The 20,122-nt window shown below is 36.7% G+C and overlaps 1 protein-coding gene across 3 annotated transcripts in view; it reads left to right on the forward strand.

Moving 5' to 3' along the window:
• The window catches only part of LOC127636473 (tripartite motif-containing protein 3-like), a 37,393-nt gene extending 23,271 nt beyond the window's left edge, over positions 1–14,122 (forward strand). For 2 of the 3 annotated variants that reach the window (XM_052116944.1, XM_052116946.1), the window contains exons 3-13: positions 649–889; positions 3,510–3,661; positions 3,997–4,177; positions 4,564–5,296; positions 5,879–5,982; positions 6,139–6,306; positions 9,054–9,222; positions 10,167–10,226; positions 10,635–10,705; positions 12,220–12,360; positions 12,529–14,121. In XM_052116944.1, the coding sequence (XP_051972904.1) occupies positions 649–889; positions 3,510–3,661; positions 3,997–4,177; positions 4,564–5,296; positions 5,879–5,982; positions 6,139–6,306; positions 9,054–9,222; positions 10,167–10,226; positions 10,635–10,705; positions 12,220–12,360; positions 12,529–12,681 (2,173 nt within the window). In that variant the 3' untranslated portion in view covers positions 12,682–14,121. Of the gene's footprint in view, positions 1–648; positions 890–3,509; positions 3,662–3,996; positions 4,178–4,563; positions 5,297–5,878; positions 5,983–6,138; positions 6,307–9,053; positions 9,223–10,166; positions 10,227–10,634; positions 10,706–12,219; positions 12,361–12,528 lie in introns of all 3 variants that reach the window. The other variant, XM_052116945.1, reaches the window with a different exon arrangement.
• The last annotated feature ends 6,000 nt before the right edge of the window (positions 14,123–20,122 follow it).

Genomic DNA, 20,122 nt, shown 5'->3' on the forward strand with positions numbered 1-20,122 from the left:
GCTGCCCAAACTGCCCAAGAGCGTTCCAAAGACGGCAGCTCAGTGGACTGACTTGCCTTGAAAATGAGACTTTGTTGAAAGGATCTGGAAATACGTTTTGACCATTCTGATTCCTTTTGTTTTTGTTTACATTCTTAAAATGGTCTATACTTTTTAAACTGTGTGTTTTTTTTTTTTTAATGTTTATGGACTGGCCCCATTCACTTCCATTGTAAATGCATCACAGTAATGCAGATTATTGCTTTTATTTTATGAATGAGTTACAAGTCAAAATGACTTTTTATGGTTGCCACAAATGCTGTAAATTGAACATGTATTGAACCCTGTACATTTTTTTTTTAAGGCTACTGTAAGTGATTTCTTCGTAACTAGCTGCACCAAATGGAATTGAAAATTAATGACTGTCCAATCAAGTTTCCAAAACATTCCCACCCTGTAATATTGTTTGGAAAACAGGTAGTCTCACTCCAAACTCATGCTAGTGGCACAGCGAAGAAAAAAGAAAACACTTACAGCAGCTTTAAAGCCTACTTGATTTATCTCCAGTCATAAGTTTTAGACAAACATCCCTACTTTCTTTCTCTCCCTTTCAATTTTGCTTATGCCTCCTTTCTCTTTAATCGTATCTCTCCTTTCTTCACTTCAAAGGTGCTTACAGAACTATATTCCTCCTCAGTCCCTGACACTGTCCTGCCCGGTGTGCAGACAGACCTCCATCTTGCCGGAGAAAGGTGTGGCGGCACTGCAGAACAACTTCTTCATTACAAACCTCATGGAAGTGCTGCAGAGAGATCCAGAATGTTCTCAGCCAGAGGCTTGCAGTGTGCTGGAGTCCGTCAGTGTTGCGGCTGCTGGGATACCGCTCACCTGCCCCAATCATGAGGGCAAGGTAAAATCCTCTTACCACATGATCATGTAAAACAACAATTGGCAACACTTAAAATCAAAAAACTCTTTGCCGTGGGTGCCAACGTGGTATTTGCATTAATTAGATTATAGTGACGATTAAAGGGATAGTTAACCCAAAAATGCAAATTCTGTCATTTCATCACACTCATGTTGTTTCAAAGCTTCAGTTTTTATGCAGAACACGAAAGAAGATGTTTTAATGAATATTGCGGCCCATCTTTTAAATTCAGTGGTGGTTAATAGTGACTCACAGCTTAAAAACAACCTAAAAGTATCTTAAAGTAGTCATTGCAACTTGTGTTCCAAGTCTTTGAAGGCAAAAGTTAAGTACTGAAGAGAAACAACCCGAAATTGAAGTCATCTTTCATGCAATCTTTTTTTTTTTCTTCTCTCAACTTGACGTACATTGTGCGTTAATTAGTGTATGAGAGAAGATTGTTCACAATGGCTTGCATGAACTTGGGTTATTTAATCTACTGAGACCCGAGTGTGTCTACTGTGCATTTTCCATTTCCCTTTTTGATTTGTAAGTAGCACCTAATACACAAAAGCCACAAGTTGGCTATTCATGTTTTTGAGACTTTACAGACATTATATAAAAAAAATTGCATCATTAATTCTGATTTAATGTAATGGCCAGCATCATCCAATCACTGTCAACCATATTAAAATAAAAAAATTTACATTTATAAATTCTGAATCTATGTACTGATTACAATTGTCCCATGTCTGCCAAACATAATCTAAAGCCGGAAACTGAACTTTTGGTCAGATTTTAGGAGTGGATGCTCACTTGCTCCCTATTTAGTGAATTAATTAACCTCTAGTGTGCTGGCTGTCTGCACTGGTCTCAAAACAGTTGAAAAATTCACCACATTTATTTAACTCCATATAAAGTCTCTGACAGCAAAATTTGTCCATTTTTGGATGAACCCAATGATTCTCACTGTGAAAATGCACAGTAAATATTAGGGATGCACCGATACCACTTTTCTCTTCCGATATCGGAAATCTCCATGTCCCCGATCAGATACCAGTAGTGTTGTTTTTTGCTTAATCAGTTTAGAATATCTTTACATTATTGTGTGGAACTAATTGGGAGTACTCTTTAATATGTAAAGAAACACAAACCTCAAACTACACATTATTTCAATATAAATGTACAGCTTATTATGAAACACTTTATTATTAACTAGTATACTGGATAATTGACAAATTGCAGCAAAATTAACAGTAATTCCAGTCTTCAAGTCTTCAGTAGAAAACATTTTTCAGCATGTATCTGGACTTTAGAGGATTCAGATTTTTTTTTTGTTCAATTTAATTGCAAGATATCAGCTCACTTTTCATTCACACAGTTATTTTTTGGAACCTATTCAACTTAAATATTATCATTTGTAAACAAATAATAATATATTATAATAGTAATATATCTCAATCGTGCACTTTTCAAACCCTCACGCTTTTATTTTGACATTCTAAACTCTCCAGGAAGTGCTGTATGTGTTTGTTTGTAGGCAAGTTCACAGTAGATTAATTCACTCATTCAAATTCTGGTAAAATGCACCTCTGGTGCCGTTCGAAATGCATATTATAAGTGAACTGTTCTTGAGTAGTGCTCAAATATTGCGCACTGCGTGAAGGCTAAAAATAGCCGTGTGTGCGTGTTTAAACTGAGCAGCGCCATTCACAGATGCGCTGGAACAGCATGTGCATTTGATATATTTACTTACTAAACACAGACTTTTGTGATTCACAGAGCTATCACACATCTTCAAGTGGCTTTGAATAAAATGCATGAGTCATATGAACTGCTTTTAAATGTGTTTTATGGTTCTTTTATGTCATTTTCGGAGCTTGACCGTAATGAACATGACTAACACACAGTATCAGATTTGGATCGCGCTCGTCGGACCGATAACCAATCCATCTAAAAGCTTCAGTATCAGAGCCGATACTGATCCAGGTATCGGATCTGTGCATCCCTAGTAAATATATGTAGGATTTCTAAGGAGACAATGCACTGAAGTACACATTAGTGTACATTGTGTTTAGCAGAGTGGCTCTTCATGATTACTCACTCAAAATAAAAAATGGCATATCAGATGAAACTAGAATCTTAGAATCTAGAGATTAGGTTTCTTACTGGATTTTTAAAAAAATTTTTTTTTTTTTTGCCATTTCTCCCAAAGACAAACTCTGCTGTGTTTCTACACTTAACTCCCCCAATTCCAACAAATATCTCAAAAATGCTTCAGGATATCATAATGTTGTTAAAGCTTTGGCCAGAGATGATAGATATGGTCATAAATGACTAAAACTCAAACATTTTGTGCTTTTTAATGAGGAAAACCATGGCAATACCGCCCCTGATTTCTCTGCATTTGAGGCAGTCTTTCTCTGGCAAAGGCTGTGTTGCTTTGCATTATTTTTTATCTTTACTCTGAAATGCACTAAAAGCTGCCAGATTCTTTCTTTTATGTACCTTCAAAGTCAAAATGTGTGTGTATTCAGTTCAATCTGTTATTAGTAGCATTAGTAGCCTTTGATGATCCATCAGGATGCTGAATGAATAAGTTACTCATTGATGCCCTCTGTAGGTGATGGAGTTTTACTGCGAGTCGTGTGAGACGGCCATGTGCCTGGACTGCACTGAGGGAGAACACAGGGAGCATGTGACCGTTCCGCTGCGGGATGTTCTGGAACAGCACAAAGCAGCGCTAAAGATCCAGCTGGATGCCATACGCAACAGGTACAAATTCTCAGTGCATAACAGTCAGCTGCTATATACAATTCATCTCTGATGAAATAACTCATTACATATTGCTCTGTGGCTGCAAAAAAAGTTCAGATTAGTCTAAATACATAACATAATGACTTTAGTGGAGCTGCAATTACACACTTAATCATTAATGATCCTTGATGGCACAATATCATTGTGAAAATGTGTATACCTGAATAAGATTGCTGACCCGCATTTCATTTTTTCCTTAGTCACTTTTTATCCATTAATCATTCTTATTAAAGATAGGCTTCTTCATGGGACCTATATTCAAACCTGCATTTGTTCTATTTTTCCTTGGTCAGGCTGCCCCAGCTAACAGCGGCCATCGAGCTGGTGAATGAGATCTCTAAACAGCTGATAGAAAGGAAGAGCGAAGCAGTCAATGAGATCAATTTGACATTTGAGGAGCTGGAGAGAGCACTGCACCAACGCAAAGCTGCACTCATAACAGACATGGAGAACATCTGCAGCACCAAGCAGAAGGTCAGAAATCGCACAGTGGATCAATTCTAAGGCTGTCAATTTAATGTTAATCCAGTTAATTAATTAAACTAAAAAATAACATGTTAAAGAATTAATACATTCAATAATACCCTGACCATACATGAGCAATTCAAGCTTGAAATACCACCTAAATCATCATTTTTTTGTGAGTCAAACACTGAACCACACTTAAGCCTAATTTATATAATGGAAGTAGTCAATTTTTTTATCACCTAAATGAACTAAAGCAACCCTAAGCAAATTAAACACTATTTAATCAACAAAGGGTCGAATCTATAGTAGTAGTGCAATCTATTGACAGCCCAGACAAATTCACATATTGTCACGTATCTATCTCACTCGCTTTTCTGGTGCATTCTCTGCAGGTTTTGCAGGCACAGTTATCCTCCCTTCTGCAGGGAAAGGAGCACATCCAGAGCAGCTGCAGTTTCACCGAGCAAGCCCTGAACCATGGCAGTGCCACCGAAGTCCTACTGGTACAAAAACAGATGAGCGAGCGTGTTGGCACCCTCGCCTGCCACGAATTCCCTGAACGGCCGCATGAGAACTCTCACTTGGACTGCCAGATAGAAACAGAAGGCCTACGTCGCTCCATTCAAAACCTTGGTGTGCTGCTGACGACGGGTGCTGTGGGACACATGAGTGTAGCCACGGGCGAAGGGCTCAGACATGCCCTGGTGGGTCAACACGTGACCGTAACTGTTACCACTAAGGATAAGGACAGCGAACTTGTGCGAACTGGTAATGCGGTGCTCCGAGGGGAGATAACTGGGCAGGAGGGAGCACGGGTGACTGAAGTAGAAGTTGTGGACAATAAAAATGGAACTTATGAGGTAGGGTACACACTTAAAAGTGAAGGAGAGTTTTTGTTTTCTCTGATGCTGTACGGACAACCCGTGAGGGGCAGCCCATTCAGGTTACGGGCGATAAAGCAGTCCGATGTGCCCCAGTCTCCGGACGATGTGAAGAGGAGGGTAAAATCACCCAGCGGGACAGGTGGGCACATCAGGCAGAAAGCAATGCGGAGACCCAACAGCATGTACAGCACAACTAAGAAGAAGGAAAATCCTATTGAAGATGAGCTGATTTACAGAGTAGGTATGTAAAAGTAGAGCCAAGATGGAAAAATCATAAAAAAATCTGTGAAAAACCTAACGCTCATTACAAACAAATCAGATCAAGTCTTGACAGTATGGGATTAGATTTAAAAATGTTGTATACAATTTGTAAATGATTAATATAGTTGAAAGTGTACACTTCTTTCATCTGTGCCATGGCCTAGCTTTTATTATACAACAGTTAGTTTTTGTCCTCTAATCTGATTTGACATTGATATACATTGAAAAATAAGCAAAATTTGAAAACAAAAACTGGCCAGATTGTGTCTAAAGTGTAAGTTACTCTATATTAAATTCTTGTTTATCAAATAGATGTGTAAAAACTATATTGAGCCATGGTTCTCATGTCGGAAATGCAGGTTTAAATCTGGCTCCTGTCACGTCCAGTTACCTTCTCTCCATGTCCTGTTATCTCTCCACTTTGACTATCAATGAAAAAAATAATTGCAGAAAGTCCCAAAACAAGTAACTACTGTTAGCATGTCACAGGAATTATTCTCTGGTCTTGTTGCAAGTTGTATTAAGTAGTAGATTTCCTCCAAATCTTTGTCTGACCCCTCAGGCTCTCGGGGTAGAGAGAAGGGAGAGTTCACTAATCTACAAGGCATCTCTGCCTCCACCAGTGGGAGGGTCATTGTAGCAGACAGCAACAACCAGTGTATACAGGTTAGTCATCTGGCAATGCATGGCAATATTGTATCTATACCAGTTTAGCAGACATTAAAGTAATGAACCAGTACGTCACTGTAATTAGTCTTGCATCAATACAGAAAGATCTTTGTGAAGCTTGATTGTAAAATCTGATCATCTGTTTTTATAAAGGTGTTTACAAATGATGGCCTGTTCAAAGCACGCTTTGGGGTCAGAGGCCGCTCACCGGGTCAACTGCAGAGGCCAACAGGAGTGGCAGTTGACACAAACGGAGACATTATTGTAGCTGATTATGATAACAGGTGGATCAGCATCTTTTCTCCTGATGGAAAATTCAAGGTAATGTTTATATTCAGTTATACACGATACAGTTGTCCGTGGTGATTTAAAAGTAGATTTTTAAAAGATTTCTTATTTTCAACACGTGACGATTTTGTAGAAATGAAATCTTTGTGTCCATGTTGGTTTCGTAAATGTTTTTTGAAAAACCGTTCTAGCATTTTCTACAACAAATTTAATGAATCACTTTGAAAGTGGTGTAACCAAGTAAAATGTATCAAAATACTTGTTTTACTCCTTGAATACATGTGTGCACAACTTGAATTTCTTAACTCAATTAAAGTTAAAATGTATTTTCCTCTTTAAATTCAGTGAATGTCATTTAGAGGTATTTTAAAAATGTTATTTTGTCCTTTTATTTTTAGTAAGCAAGTTTTAATACAACATTTTAAGTCGGGACACAAGCTGAATAATTGGTTAAGAGCTAATGATTAATTGCCAAATAATTGTTTGATTAATCGATTATCAGAATAATTGTTAGTTGCAGCCCTAATGGAAACCCAGCTATTTACTGGGTAGACATTTTTTCCCAATAATTTTTTTTTTAAATGACTTTGAAATCAGAAATTGCAAACCATTATATGTGACAACCAGTGTTTGGTAGCGTTACTTTTTAAATAACTTGTTAGAATATTGCTTTACTCCATAAAGTAACTAAATGAAGTTACATTCTGTGGAAAGTAAAGCGTTACATTACTTTTTTTCTCGCCGCCACACACTTCTGCTGTGCATTCAATACAAATACAAGAGATATGTAGAGACATTACAGGTCATGCTATCTACTGTACAATACTCCTGTCAAAACAACACTAAACAAACCGATATTTAGAAAGTCTACAATCAGTAGGTCTTCACATCATATTTATAATAAAAGACTCAATAACTGGAATATGCATGATTTGTTTTTCCATCAACATGGCAGCCAATATGAATAATGAAGAATAACCACTGTCTTACCTAAAGCAGCAAAGTCCAACACTTGAACCTGCATCATATATGTCATCATGTGCATCATGAATGTCATCATGTGCTGTACCCATCAACAATATCGGAGTCAAATGAAGATGTTTTTCAAAAGTCAGGATAAAATTCAGTGGGGAATGCCAGCCTAAAATTTTCAAGGAATAAATCTGATGAATCAATATTTTTCACTTAAGTCATCTCCGTGCACGCTTGTTTTTTGTTGATCCATGGTGCGTACAGATGCCACTGGTTGATCACAGAACTGCAAACACGCATGTTGATGCACCATGAATGGAATCAATTTTAAAGCTACCAAAATTTTGTTCAAAACTTTGTTTCATGAATCAAATCACTTGTTTATTATAGAACAAAAAAATTGTATCTTTTAAAAAATTCTGATATTTTTGATGTGGAACATTGCTTGCAGTTGCTGATCCAGAGTCAGCTTTCTCATCCCAGTTAATCCCTCTGCCTAGAAGTGTTTGGAAATTTTCTTTTTTAATTAAATGCACCATGTATTTACACATGAATCAATCATGTTTCACTCAACCAAATGTTAAATGCTTTAACACGGCAGTTCGAATGCAATGATTCTAGAGTAGTAGTTACGGGCAGCTTTAAAACAAAGCAATTCGGAAGCACAAACAGTCAGCGATCATTCCACAGTGAATGTATCTGTATAATCATGCTGTGGCAATGGGAAGACTTCTCCGGGCTTATGACTGTGATGTATTATACCACGAAAATGTGTTTACTCTCTTTGATTCATGTAGGCTGCATTTAAAAATATCACTGTTCAATGTTCAATTTTTGGCAAAATGTTGCTTTATGAGAACACATTTCTTAACTCTTGCTGTGATTTGTCTTGATGGCAAAATTTATGACGGTTTCTCAAGTGCACAAAAAAATCCACCACTGCAAATGATGAGTACAACTGGATTCCACTGAAGCGTTCAGTTTACATTAATTTACCAGCAATATTTAGCCTTTTTTTTTTTTAAACTGAACAAAATCTCAGGGTGGGCAAAAAGAACACTTGTTGTGCTTTGCCATTGCTGATAAGCATGGCTCATACTCTCTAGAACTACAATGACCATCATGCCCCTCGAAGTTTGCACACTTTTACTCCTGCTTTATCACATACAGGGAAAGGAGAGGTGTACTAAAGTATTACTTATTTTCAAACAATAACTCTGATATTATGGTTTAAAATAAAAATAACTATGTTCCTAATAAAGTGCCTGACGTGGTCTTCTGCTGTTGTAGTCCATCCGCCTCAAGGTTTAATGTGTTCTGCATTCTGAGATGTTATTCTGCTCACTACAATTGTACAATTGAGTGGTTATCTGAGTTACTGTAGACTTTCAGTCAGCTCGAGCCAGTCTGGCCATTCTCCGTTGACCTCTCATCAACAAGGTGTTTCCGTCCACATAACTGCCGCTCACTGGATGTTTTTTGTTTTTGAAACCAGAGACTGATGTGAAAATCCCAGGAGATCATCAGTTACAGAAATACTCACCCCAGCCTGTCTGGCACCAAATATTATGCCAAGGTCGAAATCACAGAGATAATTTTTATTTTCCCCAATTCTGATTGGTTGATTTGAACATTAACTAAAGCTCCTGACCTGTATCTGCATGATTTTATGCTTTGCACTTCTACTACATGAATGATTGGCTGATTAGATAATCGAATGAATAAGCAGGTGTACTTAATAAATTGGTCAGTGAGTGTATGTGTTCTTATAACCCTCCCTTTTTTCTTTTTGTCCATGTCCCATGCAGAATAAGATCGGGGCTGGCCGTTTGATGGGACCTAAGGGTGTGGCTGTGGATAGGAATGGTCATATCATTGCAGTAGACAACAAGGCCTGCTGTGTTTTCATCTTTCAGTCCAATGGCAAACTAGTGACCAAGTTTGGAGCCAGAGGCAACTCAGACAGACAGTTTGCAGGTGAAATTGCATTAAATGTCAATAGATCAGACATTTATGTCACGCAGCTCTTATATTGTGGTGTATAACCTGTCTTGGTTTGAACAAAGTTTGGTCTTTAAATGTGTATGGTTGTGATGCACAGCTGCATTAATGTTTGCACTTAACCAAGTATGAAGCCTTTTCCAACTCAAACACCCCATGTTGTGTGTTTTTACCCCCTCCTAATACTCACCATACCTCATTTTAAGTGTTTATTCAGTTCAGGAACTCTGGTTGTGGCCTAAAATGTCAGCATTGAACAAAGAGTGTGAAACAGGATAGAAAAAGCATTTCGATTCACGGGAACAATTATTGCTGTTTGCAACAACTGGGAACCATTCTGGGAAAACAAACAATGCTGTCTACATATTGGAGTGTTTCATAACACAAAAATGGCCAGATTTACCCAGGCTTCAGTTCCAGTGTTTAAAGAGATGTAAACACAGACATCTCCCTTGCCTCAGTTCTATTCCTGCGTTTTCTACTTAGCCTTCATTTTCAGTTGCATCTTATGCCTTAATGGTAAATAATGAAGACTAGTTTATGCAAATACAGTATGTATGAACCTGTATGCTCTTTCGGAGATTGACATTTCATGGAGACTTTAACTGATAGATGCACTCGCATTAATCATGCTTTTTAGTTTATCCAACAATTTTTACTTTCCTCCTAATTTAAACTGTTTGAATATGGCAACATACTTATACTAACCCCTATTTTTTGCATGTGGTCTCCAAGTTATGTGTGGATTGAAATGCGACGTCTACATTTCTCAAGGCATTTTAAAGATGGTTTTGCATCCCTGCATCACTTGAAATATTTTTGAAGTAGCTTGTGCTCCTTTTCTTTGTGGAAACTCCCTCTGCTCTATCATTTATTTGTTTCAGCTTACCCTTGTTTGTGTTTTTCCCATTCCTTTGTAGAAAAAAGTGTTGCAAAGTTTGCACTGGAGCAAAAGTTTAGTAAATCTGGTCCTGTTTTCAGTAAGTATTGAGTGAATTCTCATCCCTGAAATCTGGTGAATTGTCTAAATGAATATTCTGGATACCTCAATTGGTAGACATTTGTTTTCTTATTAATCTGGGAGAAAACACTATATGTACAATGATTAAACTTCATGGGATCTTTACTTGTCAAGTGTCACTCCAGAACTGAATTCAAAAGAATATGATTTAAATGAATTAAGTCCAAATCAAAATGTAGCCTTTAAAAACCAAATCACTCAGCAGCGATCAGTCCAGTGATAATGGATAGTTGAAGTCTTCCCATACACACTTGATCACCTGTGGGATCTTCTAGATCACATGACATCTCTTTTCCCTTCTCCTTACTCTATTGTCTCAACTCTGCATTCCATCTGTCGTCTTGATCTCTTGTTTTCTCCCAATCAGGTCCACACTTTGTTGCTGTTAACAACAAAAATGAAATTGTTGTGACAGACTTCCATAACCATTCTGTTAAGGTGAGCGTGTCTCATTTATATAGATACATGTTCAGTATTATTGTCAAAATATACATTGATTATTATGATATTATAAGGTATTCATTTACTACTAACTGGATTTTGAATCCTATTACAGTCAAAGATGACGTATGTAATATCTGGGCCTCTAGTGGCAACAAATGGAATTACAAAAATAATTGCTGCTCAAACAAACTGGTGTTTTGTTGGCACCATGATGTTTACAGTTTTTCAGGGAAATGAACCTACCGTTGGCTTACTTGAGGACCATTCCAACTGAAAGCCTTTTTGCGGTTAAAAAAACTATGCTGCACCAAATGATGCACTTACATTTTATACTGTGCACTCGACCATGTAGTGTATGAATTTTTAATGTAATGGTACTCTTCTAAGTGGAAAACTAACTTTTTCTTCTTTTTTTTTGCTGTCAGAAGTGACTTCACACACACAATGTGTTGCCACTAGCTTTAGTTTAACACTTCTATCTCAAATAACGTCTATAATCACACAGTGTGGGGTGATACTAGTGTTCACTCATGTTTGTAAGATGCGGTTTACACAGGGTTTTGCTAGTTGCCACATGCACGATTTATTACAATTGTTTTGTTAGACCAGCGTTGCAGCCAGATAAGCCCGGCCCTCTGCTACGCCTAGTGTCCAACATTTCACACACCGTTTTATCATTTGTAGTAGTACATCTTTGTTGCATTTTCAGTGTGAACCTTATGTGCACTAGCTGTCAACTGATATTGCGCCTTGGACGATGTTTGGTATTTTTTAATTATTAGCCGATACATTTTTCTGTTTTTCCGATTAGTTTCAAAAGCTGCACTTGCACCAAGAATCAACTGTATCAACATCTCAGAGCTGTTCATGTGCATTGTGTTGCTGGTTCATACATCTCTAAATGGTAGAAAGTCATTTGTGACGAGCAGGGTGTGCCCGGGCTATGATAACGCATGCCTGGCGCTGAGTTGACTTATCAGTGGGAGAGAGATTATCCGAAGATAAGAGAGAGACGCACGCAGCAGTGTTTGTGTGTGCATCTTATTTTTATCAAAGTTTCAGCACTTGATTTTTTTCTTGTTGCTCTGGTGTGAAGACAATAATTTCACAAGCTAAATGCTAAACCATTCAAAAGGCAAAGCATCCCATAGAGGCTAAGTAACCGCAGCTTTGCACACTGGTGGTGGAGACTTCCCAGTTCACTATGTAAGGCGCTTTCACTGTAGTGTCAGAAAAGCACTACAAAATTGGTATAAGATATTAATAATGCACCGTGTGAACAATTCTGTATAGTTGTCTATGCGTATTTAACTGGGATCTGAGAAATTATTTTAACTGAAAGTTCATAAGATATCAAGACATGCATCACCTTTAATTTGTGGTAAATGTTTATGGCATATATTGTATATGAAATTCCCCACTGGAAAAATAAAGGTTAAACTGAAATGGATATTAATAAGTGACGATGTATTTGTTTTGCAATCATGTTACCATTTGTATCTTCTCAGGTCTACAGTGCGGATGGGGAGTTTTTGTTTAAATTTGGCTCCCATGGAGAGGGAAATGGCCAGTTTAATGCTCCCACAGGGGTAGCTGTTGATGTTAATGGCAACATCATCGTAGCAGACTGGGGCAACAGCAGAATACAGGTAAGGAATTCTCTAAACTCACATTTCTTTTTTACAATCTCTACAGAACATGTAAGGAGTTATTAGAGGACAATCTTTACAACATTGCGTAAGGAACATTTTTCTGTAGCACTAAGAACTGGCTGCTTCAAATCACTTAAAAAAATTGTGTAATTTTTTCCCCCTCAGGTGTTTGACTGCTCAGGCTCATTTCTCTCCTACATCAACACAAGTGCTGATCCCCTGTATGGGCCGCAGGGTCTGGCTTTAACTTCTGATGGCCATGTTGTGGTGGCCGACTCTGGTAACCACTGCTTCAAAGTGTACCGTTATCTGCAGTAATGCACGAGGCCTTCTCCACCTCAGGACGTGCCACAGGGAGCCAAAACCTCTCCAGCAATTTCATCAAAAATACTCCTATCAGCTAAGTCCTCATCTAAACCAGAGAGGATGAATCGAATGAACAAAAAGCACTTTTCTTTACTCTTCTAATTTTCATGTTCCAAAAAGGACTGCCTCTCTACTAAACCAAGAATGTTGATTTGTAAATAACAGAAACCATATCAATAAGCACAGATTCTTACTGGACATCAACATGTAATTTAAAGTTGTGTATAAATAAAATTAATATTTAGCAAAACATTTTATCCACGTTCTTTTAACCCTTCCAGAAACGTTATTTCCACGATTATAAACTTGCTAATAAAATAATTTACTAGAATCATATCAGTTCCTATCCTTTCCCATAGTGATCACTAAACTGCAAAAAAAAAAAATCTGTATATTTGTCTTGTTTTCCATTTAAAAATATCTAAACATGCTTATTAAGAGATTTACTTGAGAAGAAAAACTTTAAGATAATAAGACTCTTCAGAGAATTATATCTTTATATATTTGTTTAATGTTATATTAAATATTTTAAATATCAATTACACTTATAAAGTATTATATACCGTTCCTAAAATAATTCTTAAATCATAAAAAAACACACAAAGGAACACTGCTAGTTTTATGCATCACACAAGAAAAATCTATTTGACAGTGCGGTAAAGTCACTGTCAAATAGGTTCATCTTGTTTTACTAAAGTTTATGTAATTTTACTGTAAAACAACACAAACACTGATTTAAATGACTTTTGCATTCTATACCCAACCACTGCAAGAGCAAATGTGAAATTTTGTTATTGCTGTTATGTTTTGCATTTGTAAATACTCATTTGTGTACATATTGTATTTGGTGTATGTTTCCTGTAAATGACACTTGCTTCTTGTATTGTCCTAACTATGACAGCATTTACCACTAAGATTTCATTATACCTGAGCCAATCACAGTGAGCACTTTTTGTCAGCCTATTGTTCAAAACATGCGTACTGCAGCCTGTACCGCTGCACTCATGGCACACATCGACAGCACAGGAAGTGAAGCGCACCTCTACTGTGTGCTCAAACCAATAGGAGCCAAAAATGAAATTAATTTTTCTTTCATTCCAAATTTGTTTAAAGCACAAGGCTACTTAACAAGGAGTAACCCAACTATTTCAAGTATATTGCTTCTGATTTCTAATGTTCTATAAAGATGCTTGCCTACAGAGATATATAAATAATCATTCAGATGCATTTATCATTCTGTTCTCTGTGTAGCAACCAAATGTTGTCTTTAGTCAGTATTACAGTTTTTATTTATGTTTTATAAGAGTTTTTTTTTCTCCTAACAGTTTGTTTTCATGTCCCACATCTTCATCGACAGCTAAAGATATAAAATTATTCCTCCTTTTAATTGTGAAAATGTTCTTTTCTCTATTTGAAGATTGATGCCATATCTCCTTAAAGGGATAGTTCACCCAAAAATGAAAATTCTGTCAATTACTCACCCTCATATAATTCCAAACCCATATGACTTTCATGATGAACTCACAATTTAGTGCTAAAAAAAAACAATGCTAATTCTCAGGTGAACTCACAAGCCACAGTGAACAAGTAATGGACATCAAGATTTTCACTGTACACTTTCGGGTTTTTATCACTAAAAGAGTAGGTCTTCAGAAGACTTGGAATATCTGCATGAGTTGCATATTTCAATTACTTTTATGATATTTTTGGGTCCTTTTTCAAGCTTTAAGTGAGTCTCTATCCACTGCCATTGTATTGAAAAGATGGACCGGGATAGTCATAAAAATATTTCCATTTTGTGTTCTTAAGATACATACGGGTTTGGATTGGGAACAACAGTATGGTGAGTAAATAATGATTTTTTTTAATAATATATTTTCTATATAATACTGTTTAGGAAATGTGGATTACAGTAGAAATGGTTAACATATATCGTAATATCTGCGCATAGAACTTTTATTTTTTTGGCATGTTAACAATTATTTTACTAGCAGTCTAAATATGTTTTCACCAGCAGTTAGATATGACAATAAATGTTAAACTTAAAATCATATGTACAGTACCGTGTACAAGGTACAATTAAATTCTTGCTTGAATGCTTCTCCACAGACTATAGACAAGACAGGATACTATAGATACTACCACTAAGCTTACCAGAGGGCAGAAAAGTGCTACTGAAGGTCTAGAGTGCAGCTCTGTAAAATGACTTCCACATTCGTACACCATGCGTTGTTTATTAGAAAATATTGTTGTTCACGGGAGAGGGAAGGCAGCAACTCAAGCTCTCTAACACCAAAAACTGCATCTAGTCAGACCATTTCATCTGTTTTCAGAAGTGTTTGGCGGTCATAAGGGATAAGAGCGTAAACTGGCTGAAGAATTTAATAATTCCTATTGCCAGGCTGGCAATTTAAATATCTAATAACCAAAAAATATTCTATATATTGGTACATAATATATGCGAATGACAATCTGATATAATTAGTTGCCTCTGTTTACACAGGGTTGTCTTGAATCATTAATTCCAAGGTATGATATAGTGCTTGGATATATGATTTAACAGCGTATAAAGAAGATCTTGTATAACACATGAAGAATCAAGGGTGTTCAATTTAGTGGTCATATTAAAATATACTCATATTTAGATCGCTTCTTCTGTCCCTCACTTGAAATGATTACTAATCGCAGAAGATTTTAATATACAAAGATTAAGAATATCTCAGCTTAGAATTTCGAGAAAAAAGTCGAAATACAATCTTGAGAATAAACTCATTAAATATCGAGAATAAAGTCATTATAATGCGAGATTAAACTTAACGAGTTTTTTCTCGAAACACAACGACTTTATTCTCGATATTTAATGAGTTTATTCTCAAGATTGTATTTCGACTTTTTTCTCGAAATTTAACGAGTTTAATCTCGCATTATAATGACTTTAATCTCGAGATGGCTTTATTTTTTTTATTATTGCTTGGCCCTAATCCTCTTCCGTAGTACAGTGACATCTGCAGTCTCCTCGGCAATCATTTTTTTTTAAGCTCGATTACACTTCCTAGTGCTTGATTTATGCTTAGAGTGCTAGATGGCGCTGTGGGAAGTGTAACCGAGCTTGAAATCATGATTGCCAAGGAGACTGCAGATGTCAAGGTTTATGGTGAAAAATAAGTTATATTATGCTGACTTTATCTCCTTTTTGGAGCTTTTGGAGTTCTGGTCACCATTCACTTGCAAACAGGCTAACAATGGCTTACTTCCTACCATCAAGATTGATTGACTTCTCGTAGTCCTCCTGAGTGATTTCAGGCATGTAGGTGAAATCTGTTGATCTCAACTATGCTTTCTTCTATTTTAATCAGTGTTGATGTAAAACCATGAGGTTCGATTTTGGTGCCAAAATTCTGTGAGAAGTTTTATCGCTGATATTTCACCACACACATAAAGAAATCATGAAACACAACAAAACTTTATTCGTAATGAATGCAGCATAGCAAAAGACCATTAAGAACCTATAACTTTAACTTTAACTTAGTTGCTTCAGTTTGCAGTTGAGTACGATGCTTGAACCGAAACGCTCCATTATGTTTGCAGATAGGGATGGGCGGATTGATCCTGAAGTATCGATACTTCCGATACTGATGTGTCGAAAATATCGATCGTTGCATAAAGATTCTTTACTAGTGATATTATTTAATTACATTTATTCATAAAAATGAATGCTTCTCATATCTTCAATGGTATAAGTAGTATTGGTAAATGGTTGCACTTGTGCTCATCGAACAGTAATGACATGAAACAAATGGCATCTGGGCAATTCCTCAATGTCAAACGTACCATGGAATAATGGTGATTTCAAACTTCAGTTCATCATGCAGCCTTAAGTATAATCTCAGAGGTCAAAGTCTGCATATTTCAAAGTGTTTTGAATGGTTCCCCTCATGATGTATGCTGCTTTCAAAACGGACACCTCCGTCACGAAGAGATGTCACATCTGTAACACCGGTTTTCCCCATTTATGTGAAAACGACAATGAAGAACATGTAGGCCTAATATAAATTTTTTATTCAGAGTGCCTAGTCTTCTACATTCTGTGGCCATTACTATATCTGGATTGTGCATTTCACTTCACAGAGTTTTTACAAAGTATTTCCCATAAACTCGTGTCTATTTTTTGTCACATCCATAATGCAAGCCCATTTCCTGATCTAAACTGGGAAAAAAAACTCCAGACTGAAACTTTTCTGATGACTGGACTCTATCTGCAGGGGTCTATGATTATACATAAAATAGTTTTATATACTGCTAATTAGATTTTTATCCCTAAAACAGGGAACGTGCACCACAAGATGCATACACTTTTCTTATAGGGGGTGTAAGAGTGTTTCTCACCCCAATCTTGTTATCATTTATCATAGTTGGGTCTGTTTTGAGAATGTGGGTCACATGACGATTCAAATTTTCTGTGATGTTAAGTCAGCCTGATCTAAAACCAACATGGCCGCCATGACGCAGGACATGCTGACTTTGTGATAATTCATTGTGTATTAATCTTACTTAAGTAACATAATAAACACAATAAAACTGCTAATATTCATTGTGAAAATTGTCTTAAGATGCCGAAGAAGAAAATGAAGTCATATGTTGTTCATGCTCTTATTTAGCACATTTTGAATTGTGCATATCCCCTGAGATACATTGCCAGATTAAGGGAATAAAAAGGGTTCATCTGCAATATTACACACACACACACACACATTTATTACACTTAAACATGCAACATGTCGTACATGCAACATTAAATCTAAACTTTTCTCAGTTTTGTTACACACAGTGCTGGGTAGTAACAAATTACATGTGAACTGGATTATGTAATCCGATTACAAAATGAAGTACTTGTAATTGGATTAAATTGTAAAAAATTTGTACTAGGGCTACCATTACTTTTTTGGTTTACATGATTACATATAATGAAGGCAACAGCAGTAAATGTTTCTGTTGTTTTATGCACTTAAAATCTATACCTTAACTGTAACGAAGGGTGAATGACATGAGAAGTTGGTCATAGATGTCGTACAGAGATATTTTTAATGACTTTGTGTTGTCTCTCGGAGTTTCATATCAGTACATCCACAGCAAGTAGGATTTGTAGATAAATGAAGTACTCTTGTTTTAACATCTCCCGCTCTGCTTCCAGAATGGAGCACAGCCGGTAGTAAACACCATTTTGCAGGCTAGAGCTCCGTCCAGAAGATGCCTCTGCATTAAAATGGCACGTGTTTAAAGATTGATGTTCCTCACACAACAAGGAACCAGTGAATTGCTCCAGAGCTTACATTCCTTGAAGAGCAGCAGTACGCAGGTCTTACTCCATCAAAAGCTGATCACGCTTATGGCTACCTGTCAGCAGCCTAGTGGCGGGACTTCAGACTGTCTGCAGGCGAGACAATGAAGATTGACTGACTCCGATGTAGAGAGAATTACAGTAATCCAATCTTGAGAAGAAGAAAAAAAATGCTTGAATCACCTTTTAAAAATTGGCAAAAAAAAAGTAAGGGCTTAACTTTTGCCAATAATCTTAAATGAAAAAAACTAGATTTGACAACTGAATTTACCAGTTTTTCACATTTCAAAGAGTTGTCAAATACAACACCTAGATTCTTCACCACTGGTTTATAATGCTTCTAATATTGAGATGTTATGGACATCAGAGCCTCCGAACCAAGGGGCTGAGGATGATAAAACATGACCAATATTAATTGAATAACTCTGTTGGAAAAGAAAGACTTAAACCATTTAATGGCAGTGCCATGGACATGGGACCGACTCAAGGCGGGAGATAAGGTTACCATTATCTGTGGTGTCAAATGCTGCATTTTGTCTCCCACGTCAACCAATAGCAAAATATCATTAAGAACTTTTAAAAGTTCTGTAATATGGCGTGATCTAAACCCAGATTGAAAGACCTTAAAATCAGAATATTTATCGAAGTAACTCAAAAAGCAAAGAGCAACCTTCTCCAGGACCTTTGAAAGAAAAGGCAGTTTAGAAATCGGTCTAAAATTGAAAGTAGAGTGGGGTCCAGATTAGGCTTTTTAAGAAGTGGCTGCATGTTTAAAATATGCCGTAACAGACTCAGTTACAAGACAACTGTTAATTATATTCAGGATACTAGTTCCAATAGTATCAAAAACTTCTTTTAGACACCTGTATGGAATAATGTCAAATGGGCAGTTGCAAGGCTTCAAGTGGTCTATTATTTCTGCCAGAAAAGAAATAGAAACAGGCTCAAAATGATTAAAAACAGTAGGACTTTTAAGAGACAGAAGGGTCATAAGTGGAAGACAAGATAAGAAATCTAATATCAGCAATCATAATAACATAAAAGCAGCTAAGATCATTTTTACACGTATCTAAAACACATCAATACATAATTTAACCAGAGCTCAGATTTGGGTTTAACACACTTTACTTTTAACGGAGCAACAGAATTTAAAATAGTGGAACTGCCCGGCGGACCCGTGACCTCATATACATATTCTTTTACAAGTGCTTATACCCTGGTGTATCTCTGACGTCATGTAGTGCGGCACGATGGGACTCTGTTCTCCAAAAGCATTTACCGCAATGTTGAGTAAACTGTAATTGAAAGGGAACACCTCCGGTGACACATGTACCCTTGGTTCCCTGAGACATTGTGAAAGCTGGCCACACTACTACTTCAGAGTTTCGAGGTATGAGCGATGCACTCTTGTCCTTCAGTCAGAAAATTTGGAAGAAATGGTGATTGAGCACCCACTTATATAGGCCAACTACACGCCTAGAGGCGAGGCTCAAACACCACATCCAATCATAGGATTGGCGCCATTACAAAAGATCTTCTATTAGGTCATCGGAGAAGGAATTCCTCAAAAGTGTTTACCACAATGTCTTGTTCTCTATCTCAGAGAACGGAGATTAGACATGTACCCGGAGACATTTTTCACACCATCTCTGGCCCTGTTTGAAATTCTGTGTTGCCCCTTTAAGACTTCAATATTCACACCCACTCTGTTACGATTGGCTAACATTTTTGAAGCACAAACACACTTTCCAAAAAAGAAAACATTATGTTTGTGACAAGGGGACAATTACACTCTTCATCTTTTAAAATACAACTACTATGGTTGCGGTTTGTGACATTGAAATATATATATATATATATATATAAAAAATAATAATCATATTTTAATATTTCAGATATTATTTTCAAGACATTTTTATTACTGCAGAGGAAAAAACATATTGCAGTGATTTAAACAAGTAAAACACAAATAAAATGTACACATGGTGGCATCCAGCAGTTAGCTCGATGATGATGACGTAACAGTTCTTACATCACTGATAAAGGAATTAAAGT

This window comes from Xyrauchen texanus, chromosome 44 (assembly GCF_025860055.1).
Source record: "Xyrauchen texanus isolate HMW12.3.18 chromosome 44, RBS_HiC_50CHRs, whole genome shotgun sequence".
Lineage (NCBI taxonomy): Eukaryota > Metazoa > Chordata > Actinopteri > Cypriniformes > Catostomidae > Xyrauchen > Xyrauchen texanus.